The sequence below is a fragment of the Triticum urartu genome, chromosome 5, assembly GCF_003073215.2.
Source record: "Triticum urartu cultivar G1812 chromosome 5, Tu2.1, whole genome shotgun sequence".
Classification (NCBI taxonomy): Eukaryota; Viridiplantae; Streptophyta; class Magnoliopsida; order Poales; family Poaceae; genus Triticum; species Triticum urartu.
In genome coordinates, this window is record NC_053026.1 from 517,135,063 (window position 1) to 517,144,043 (window position 8,981).

At 40.6% G+C, this 8,981-nt stretch overlaps 1 protein-coding gene across 1 annotated transcript; it reads left to right on the top strand.

Annotated features, from left to right (window-relative positions):
- The first annotated feature begins 1,398 nt into the window (after window positions 1–1,398).
- On the top strand, window positions 1,399–6,804 carry LOC125507268. The gene is made up of 8 exons (XM_048671904.1): window positions 1,399–1,626; window positions 1,748–1,831; window positions 1,928–2,269; window positions 2,360–2,434; window positions 2,511–3,050; window positions 3,141–3,413; window positions 3,497–3,650; window positions 3,723–6,804. The coding sequence occupies exons 1-8, from the start codon at window positions 1,431–1,433 to the stop codon at window positions 6,802–6,804; spliced, it is 4,746 nt and encodes a 1,581-aa protein (XP_048527861.1). The 5' UTR covers window positions 1,399–1,430.
- The last annotated feature ends 2,177 nt before the right edge of the window (window positions 6,805–8,981 follow it).

Below are 8,981 nucleotides of genomic sequence, written 5' to 3' on the forward strand. Positions count from 1 at the left end.
TACTTCATGATGCTCGTCTGGAGGCGGCGGATCCAGGCGGTGCTGCGCTGCTCTGCTTCGGTGACGGCGGATCCGAGCGACGCGGCCTCACCTCCGCCGGGCGGTGGCGGATCCGGAGTGACCCGTCGCCTCCCGCCTCCGCCATCGCCGTAGCCCTGAGTTGCTCGCCTCGTGCGGCGGCTGAAGAGATGGATTTTTTTTACGAAAGTGTCGGGGAGGTGGGAGGTGGAGGGTGGAGAAGTGGACCCACGAAGTCATTGATGCTTATCCGTTAGGCTAGTCATAGTGGGGAGTAACTTAGACTAGTGTCATGCATCTCTTACTACTATAGTACACGATTTTTTGAATATTTGAATCTGCCCTCTTCTCTCTTGTTTTTTTACCCGCCACATCCAAGATGGAATCATCTGTGGCCGTTCAAACTTATTTAAATCCGAACGGCCTGTTATCACCCGGATCGTCGACCCACGCAATCCCGCCAACCTGAAAATGAGCCGCGCTTCTAGAGAACTCCACGACCCCACGTAGCCTCCAGGGCTTCTGGCAAATTAATCCCCGGCCAAACCTCCTCAACGCTGAATCTTTCCCCTGTAAATCTGGATGCTCTGTATCCAGTATTCCAATTTCTCTAGCCCGCGGGTCACACACCACCAGGCTCCATTGGTCCATCCCCCCGTCCACACACCAGCACGGCAGCACCTCCGAATCACCTCCACGTCCAGATTGCATCTCCAGCCCTGTCTCCTTGCAGTCTGTGGCTTGCTTCGAAATTTGTGCCCTGGTGATTCAGGCTCAAGAGTAGTTGACATCCATCTACCGGCCAGCCTGACACAGGTGCCGCTTGATCACAGGTGAGGTTGCTGATTCTTCTGCTTCCTTTGGGAATTTTGCTGCGTGGAGAATGTCTGCAAGTGATTCTTCTTGCTTTACAATGAATATGAAATTACAAATCCACTGGTCCGATTGTAGCTTGCCTGATTTTTTTACTTTCTGCACGCAAGTGTTTGTGTTTTTTGTCCAAACAGTACACTATGAAAGGCAATGCAACATATGTTCATTCTGTTCATGTCTCATGGCTATTTGTAAATTTGTATATGCTTTAATTATTTTTCTTGGGTTTGGTAACCTAAAAAATGGTCTAATGCTTATACTGTAGGTTGTGGTTGAAAACACTTGGCTTACAAAATCAAGTAAAATCGACAAGATGGAAGGCCGAGTTCCATTCAGAGATATTACAAATGTTCACCCAACAACTTCACCAAAAAGGATCTACTGTAAGTTTTTTTATTATCTTGATATCTAATTATTATCCTTATCAATCCTTTGCCTTGACATACTATTTGTTTTTGTTTGTTTTGTTTTGTGGGGAAATATTAGCTGTCGTTGGAGAGTAGAATGATCCTTTAGTTGAAACCAGAAATGCTACGCAAATGAATTCTTCCCAGCGTAAGCGTTACTGTGACCGGGATAGATACTTGCAAATGACTCCATATCAGAGGGAAGCCTATTTGCAAAGGAATCGTGAGTACAAAAGAATGAGGCGTGAGTGCAGCGCAAGTTGTAGCAATACACAACCAGCACCCCAGCAGAAAAATACAAGAGCTAATAAGAACATATGCATGACAGGTACTGTTCTAATCGACAAAATATTCATTTCTAATATTATCAATGACCATTGAATGTTCATTTACCTTTTTAATATATGATGTATAATTTTTGACGGGATAAGGTTGAACCTACATTACAGGAAAGGAAGTCGTGGCCAGTTCAAACTATGAGAAGCATGATTCGGTATTTACTCAACTGGGGTCTTCATCAAAAGGAAAACAAGGTTGTGATACGTAATGAATTAACAAATATCAAATATCAAAATTTATTTTTTTGTATATTTCATCACACTGTCGTTGACCCTTTTTCCTTAAAACAGTGGCGGATGTTGGTGGTTCTGGCACAAGTCGTCCAAAAGCTGGAACTCGATTCACCATCAGTCCATCTGGCATATATTTATCATCAATATCCTCGGAAGATCAAGCTGCAAAATATGAATTGAAAAATGTACGTCAGCGTAAGCGACATCGTTGCGTCAACATGCACTCAGAACTGTCACATGATCAAGAAGAAACACACGTACAAGAGATTTGTGGCCATAATAAAAGACAGAGGCCAGAAAAAGAAAGTTGTAGTACTGCACGGGATCGTGGCAGAGAGACCAACAACTTGCATGAAGACCTCATTTATGTGCCCCAGGATTCTTTTCCTGCCATTCATGGTAATGTTAGTCATAAATAACAATGATTTAATTATATGTTGCACATAGCAAGTATTTCATCTATTGACAACTAGAGATAATTTTTAACAGAATATCTGGCAAATACTGAAGACTCTATTGAGTACGATGATGTGAATGATGAGAGTCTAATGTATAATAGACCATGTAAGTATTGACTGATATTTTCATCAATGATTCTCAATTTTTGTAATACTTACTAAATTACTTTTGAAAAACACAGGTCTTGACTTTGAATCATATCAAGAGCCAAAGCATGTCACAAAATGCATACAAGCAGATCCATATGATCATATATATCATAAATTGCCCCGTGGCTATCATTTTCTAGAGCGAGTGCCCAACTGTAGACATTGCAATGCGAAAAGGTTCCAATATGAGACGCCAACATTTTGTTGCATGAATGGAAAAGTAAAGATAGTAACCCCAGTGGTTCCTGATGAATTGCGTCAGTTGTACACGAGCCAGGATCCAAATGCAAAATACTTCCAAGATCATATACGGTACTTCAATTCTCATTTCTCTTTTACCTCTCTTGGTGTGATCTTGGACCAAAGATTCTGCAATAGGAGGTCTGGAGTATACACCTTTCGCGCACAGGGCCAAATTTATCACCGTATTGACCAGTTGGTTCCAAAAGAAGATGGCCCCAAGCATTTACAGTTATACTTCTATGACACGGATGCAGATTTGCAACAAAGATTTCTTCACTCGCCAAACCTTGACCAAACTCTGATCCGGAAGTTGGTGAATATACTTTCAAGTAATCCTTATGCACAAATATTTAGAAACCTTGGTTCTATTCCAAACCTTGATGAATATAATATTGAGCTCAACACAAATATTGCCTTAGATCAAAGAGTATATAATGCTCCGACAACATCACAAGTAGCAGCAATTTGGGTCGAGGGAAATAATCCTCGAAGTTATTTTGACAGGAGTATCATGGTTTACGGTAAATCGGACAAACCACAATACATAAAAGCATACCATGGTTGCTATGATCCATTGTCATATCCACTTTTTTTCCCGAATGGGGAAGTTGGATGGAACCTGAATTTACCAAAAGTTGCTCCCCATGGTAAGAGGAAGAGAAATGATCAAGCAGATGCTCTCAGCGAAGAAGGCAAGTTTTTTTTTCAAGTTTTTTTTTGCTTGATTACTTTGTTTCAGATTCATTTATCTAACCATAACTTGCCTTGAATGCAGGAGTGGAAAAGAGCTCTGGTTCTTGTGTATCACCAAGGGAATATTATTGTTATAAGTTACAAATCCGAGATGGCGAGTTCAACGTCTTACTATTTGGAAAGAGATTAACTCAACAGTATATTGTTGATATGTACATCAAGATTGAATCAATAAGGTTGGCTTTCTATTTACAACAGTCAACTCAGGTTCTCATACGTGCAGATTTATATCAAGGATTGGTTGATAGTGTTGTAGCCGGTGAGACACGTGCATGCATGACTGGAAAGCGTATTGTGCTCCCCCCAAAATTTATTGGAGGACCAAGAGACATGCGCCGAAGGTATCTAGATGCAATGGCATTGGTCCAACGGTTTGGAAAGCCAGACTTATTCATTACAATGACTTGCAACCCGCAATGGGAAGAGATAACTAGAGAGCTGGAACCAGGTCAATCGCCACAAGATCGTCCAGATTTGGTAGCACGGGTCTTCAAGGCAAAGTTGGAGGATCTTAAAGATCTTTTATTCAAGAGGAAATTATTTGGTGAAGTTGTTGCACATGTTCATGTAATAGAATTTCAGAAGAGAGGCCTACCGCATGCACACTTCTTAATTATTCTGAAGTCAACTTGCAAGATTACTAATCCAGATCAATATGATGAGATAATATCAGCAGAGATCCCAGATAAAGACAAATACCCTGTACTGCATGCTTTAGTTATTAAGCACATGATGCATGGACCATGCGGAGTTCTCAACAGTAAAAATACTTGCATGGAAAATGGAAGTTGTAGATACCATTATCCACGGACATTCTCAGAGACAACACTACAAGGAAAGGACTCATATCCAATTTATAGACGGAGGGATGATGGTTGTCGAGTTCGCATTAGGGGTGCGGTCTTGGATAATAGATGGGTTGTTCCTTATAGTCCATCTCTACTTATGCGATATAATTGCCATATAAATGTAGAAGTTTGCTCTAGCATTAAGGCCGTTAAATATTTATTTAAATACATCTACAAAGGTCATGATCGCGCATCCTTTGTCATTGAGTCCAGAGGAGATAATGTTTTTATTGATGAGATTCGCGAATATAGGGATGCAAGGTTTATATCACCTCCAGAGGCTATATGGAGGATTTATTCTTTCAATCTAAGTGAGATGTCACCTCCAGTTTTGCAGTTACAGGTCCATTTGCCAAATATGCATCTTGTGCATTATGAAGATTCTGATAATTTGGATAGCGTGTTACGCAGAGAATCATCTTCAAAAACAATGCTTAGTGAATATTTTAGAATGAATTCTGTTGATATTTTTGCAAGGAATTTCTTGTACAAGGAGTTTCCAGAATATTTTGTGTGGGATAGCAGTTGCAAGAATTGGAGACGTCGCAAGCAGAAACGAATTCAGATTGGTAGACTTGTGTCTGCGCACCCTGCTGAAGGAGAGCGTTATTATTTGAGGATACTACTAAATCATGTGAGGGGAGCCAAATCATTTGAGGATCTACGAACTGTTGATGGTGTTATTTTCTCGACATTTAGAGAGGCTGCACAGAGAAGGGGTCTCATTGAGGATGATCGTAGTATTTCTGATTGTCTCAGCGAGGCTGCGGCATTTCAAATGCCATCTGCACTTAGAAGACTTTTTGCAACAATTTCAGTTTTCTACGAGGTAACAAATGTCCTTGAACTGTGGGACAAGCATTTTGAAGCCATGGGTGATGATTTTCGAAGAGAAAATGTAAATCCTGAAGTAATTGATCAGATGGTGCTTAAAGATCTTAGAAGTTTGTTATATTCAATGGGAAAGGACATAAAGAACTTTGACTTGCCCTGCTTATTGGATGATAATGATTTGGAGAGCTTAGATTGGAGAGAATTATATGATGAGATGTTTATTGAGGTTGAGCAGGAACACTTGGATTTGTATAACAAGCTAAACAATGAGCAGCGACTTGCTTTTGATGAGATAATGACTCATGTCTTGCACCAGAAGAGTATGGTTTTTTTCATAGATGGTCCGGGAGGTACAGGAAAAACGTACCTTTATAAGGCTTTGCTCGCTAAAGTGCGATCGATGGGGCGAATAGCTATCGCAACAGCAACGTCAGGCATTGCTGCGTCTATCATGCCTGGCGGTAGAACAGCACATTCCAGGTTCAAAATTCCCATTAATATTCAGGATGACAACATGTGCAACTTCAGTAAACAGAGTGGAACTGCAGAATTACTCACGAGGTCGTCTTTAATAATTTGGGACGAAGTTGCTATGACAAAGCGTCAAGCTGTGAAGGCACTTGATAGATCCCTGCGAGATATCACCGGTTGTGGATCACCCTTTGGAGGAAAAGTAGTAGTGTTTGGAGGTGATTTTAGACAGGTTCTTCTAGTGGTGAGGCATGGCACTAGAGCACAAATTACAGATGCTACACTAAAGAAGTCTTATCTTTGGCAAGACATAAAACATATCAAACTTTGGCGCAATATGAGGGCTTTGTTTGATCCATGGTTCTCTGATTTTCTCCTTAGAATTGGTAACGGTACAGAGGAATCGATTGGTCAAGAATATGTGCGCCTGCCTGAAGAAATTGTTATAGGTTACACGGATTTGAAGGCCTCTGTTAGTAAGTTAATTGATGACATCTTTCCTCTAATGGACAAAAATGGAAACTCACCGTCCTATATTAGTGCACGTGCAATTCTTTCCACAAAGAATGAATATGTGGATGAGTTAAATGATATGCTTATTGACCGATTTCCTGGAGAAGAAAAGGTCTATTACAGTTTTGACTCAGTGGTTGATGATCCACATAATCACTATCAACCTGAGTTCCTAAATTCACTCACACCTAATGGCCTTCCTCCACATATTCTCAGATTGAAGATCAACTGCCCTGTTATTTTGATTCGCAACCTTGATCCTTCTAATGGTTTATGCAATGGTACAAGGCTTATCATTAAGGCATTTCAAGAGAACGCTATTGATGCAGAAATTATTGGCGGACAATATGCTGGGAAGCGAGTGTTCCTTCCACAAATTCCTCTCTATCCTTCTGAGGATGATGTTCTCCCCTTCAAGTTTAAAAGAAAGCAATTTACAATTCGGCTTAGTTTTGCCATGACAATCAACAAAGCCCAAGGTCAAACCATCCCAAATGTTGGCATCTATCTTCCTGAGCCGGTGTTATCTCATGGCCAACTCTATGTCGCTCTGTCTAGAGGGATATCAAGACAAACAACTAGAGTACTTGCAAAACCAAATAAGGATATTGACCCATCAGGGAAAAGCACAAAAAATATTGTCTACAGGGATGTTTTGGTATAATTCATGTACATGATGTGTATTGCCGTGTGATGTTCCTAATATGGTTGTATTCCTGTAAATAGTACTACCCGGGAAATATAATGTTATATAGGGTTTCAGTCATTAGCTTGTCCCTGTGAGAGTTATTATGTACCAAAAGATATATTTGCAGTGGTATTATTCTAGCATATACAATACTCAAGTCTTATAGATGTACCATTCCTTTTTCAGTTATTGCATATAGCAAAAATCCAGCAACATAAGTGAGCAAATATCATTCTTTATTATACCGAGCCATTGGGCTTCACATGTATATGCAATATACTGACATTTTTCAGTTTTAACATACAACAGAATCATCCGGTCAACAGAAGGGAGCACAAACCATTTTGCTTTAGTCATACGAAATCAATTACAGAGTCATTACAAACCAACTCAACAATGGAGGGACATGCCCCATCCATAGATAGATTACTAATTCGAATCTGATGTGCCTGGGCAGCAAGAACATGAACAGAACCAGCACGTTGCCTACCAATTTTCAGGAACTTACACAGGTGATAAACCAGGAACGAAGGTTACGAACATCAGCGTAGATGTTGTAGCTTCTACATGCTGGCGCTACATCAGAGTTAGCAGAATCATATTCAAACTCAATGGGGTAGTGCAATGATCCAGCGTCAAGTGCATATCATACTTCACAGTGCTCACTTCAGAGTTTTCAGCATCGAAACAATTCTCACGTTCCTGGTTATCAGCCAAAGAGGATCTTGCCATGGTGATACCTTGAAATTACACCTGCAGAAGCTACAAATACAAGATATGAAAATTCACAATAATGACAACGAACCTAAAAATTGTTCTTAGTATTGGCAACATCCAATATATTTAGTTACATTGAAAGGACATAGAAACAATTACAATTTAACTATATGATTTTTTTTGTAAGCAACAAATGGGGGCACAAATGTTTCAATCACCACGCTTATTCTTTATTTTTGGAACCTACAAATCAGCAATTTTCATACTTCTCTATCAAAAAAAGGATCACAACCATCAATCTTATTCTTCGTTCTTTAATTGGAAAAAAAATCAGAAATTGAATCCCCTCAGAGACATCCGATAAAATCCGAAATTGGAGAACAAACCATGCTGATGCCTGCTAAATGCCGAATGTTGATGTAGTGATGCTACGGTCGGTGCTACTCACGTGCGCCATCGCTCGGAGGCATGAAGTGTGCCGCCTACCGGCGTGTGTTGTGTGCGGCCGTGGCTGCTGAATTCAGGAGCCGCTGTGCCTGCTGATGACGACTGGGCGAGTCCAGCACGATATTCAATGGCCGGGTCGTGCGCTGCGCCAGCGGCGTGGGAGTCCTAGGGTCGGCGTTCGGCGGGTCGGCGGGGACGGGAGAAGGTGCGGCAGCGCGGCGGCGCTCCGCTCGACAGTCTTTTTTTTTTGAGACAACGACGGTCTTTCATTTTATAGAACTCCGCTCGACAGCCAGAGGCAGGAGGACCTGGTTCGCGTTTTTGAGTGGGGCTCCATACAGCTAGCCCAGTGGCAGGCTTCAAGGCCCGTCTGGCCGAATGTCAGCCCAAATCCATATTTTAGCCTGCAGAAGGTCCAACGATCTCCCCTCAAATAAAAAACAAATTTGTTAAAAATAAAAAATATAGAAACAAATAAAAATTTGGGGAAAAACAGAAGGTCAAGTGGAAGAGGCTATTCTCACGTTTTCCCCATGAATTTTAGGACTGTATATGGACTGATATAGACTACTAAAAAAGTATATATGGACCGACACATATCCATTTTTTTGTTGACAATAAATATTATGCAAGGTAGAATGCATTACATTCCATGTACATCCAAGTGATGTAGAATGCGCGGAGATGATTATTTCTTGAACAAACTTTAATCCCATGATGTAACTTACTGTTTTGAGAATGTTTACTTCAAGTTTGTCTCTCTCTTTTTTTTGCGGGAAATTGTAAGTTTGTCAAGTACTCCCTCCGTAAACTAATTTAAGAGCATTTAGATCACTACTTTAGTGATCTAAACACTCTTATATTAATTTACAGATGGAGTAAGTGTTAACCAAAATTACTCTATGCATGTTTTGAAAATATAAGAAAATCAAAATTTTCCACGGACATTGTAAGTTGGCAAGAGGTTTGTCAAAGTGCATCGTCTGTAT

Coding starts and splice junctions, on each gene's coding strand:
- LOC125507268 (XM_048671904.1), top strand. CDS start 1,431: ATGAATTCTTCCCAGCGTAAGCGTTACTGTGACCGGGATAGATACTTG. Junction 1,627..1,747: donor TAAGAACATATGCATGACAG/GTACTGTTCTAA, acceptor CCTACATTACAG/GAAAGGAAGTCGTGGCCAGT. Junction 2,435..2,510: donor TCTAATGTATAATAGACCAT/GTAAGTATTGAC, acceptor TGAAAAACACAG/GTCTTGACTTTGAATCATAT.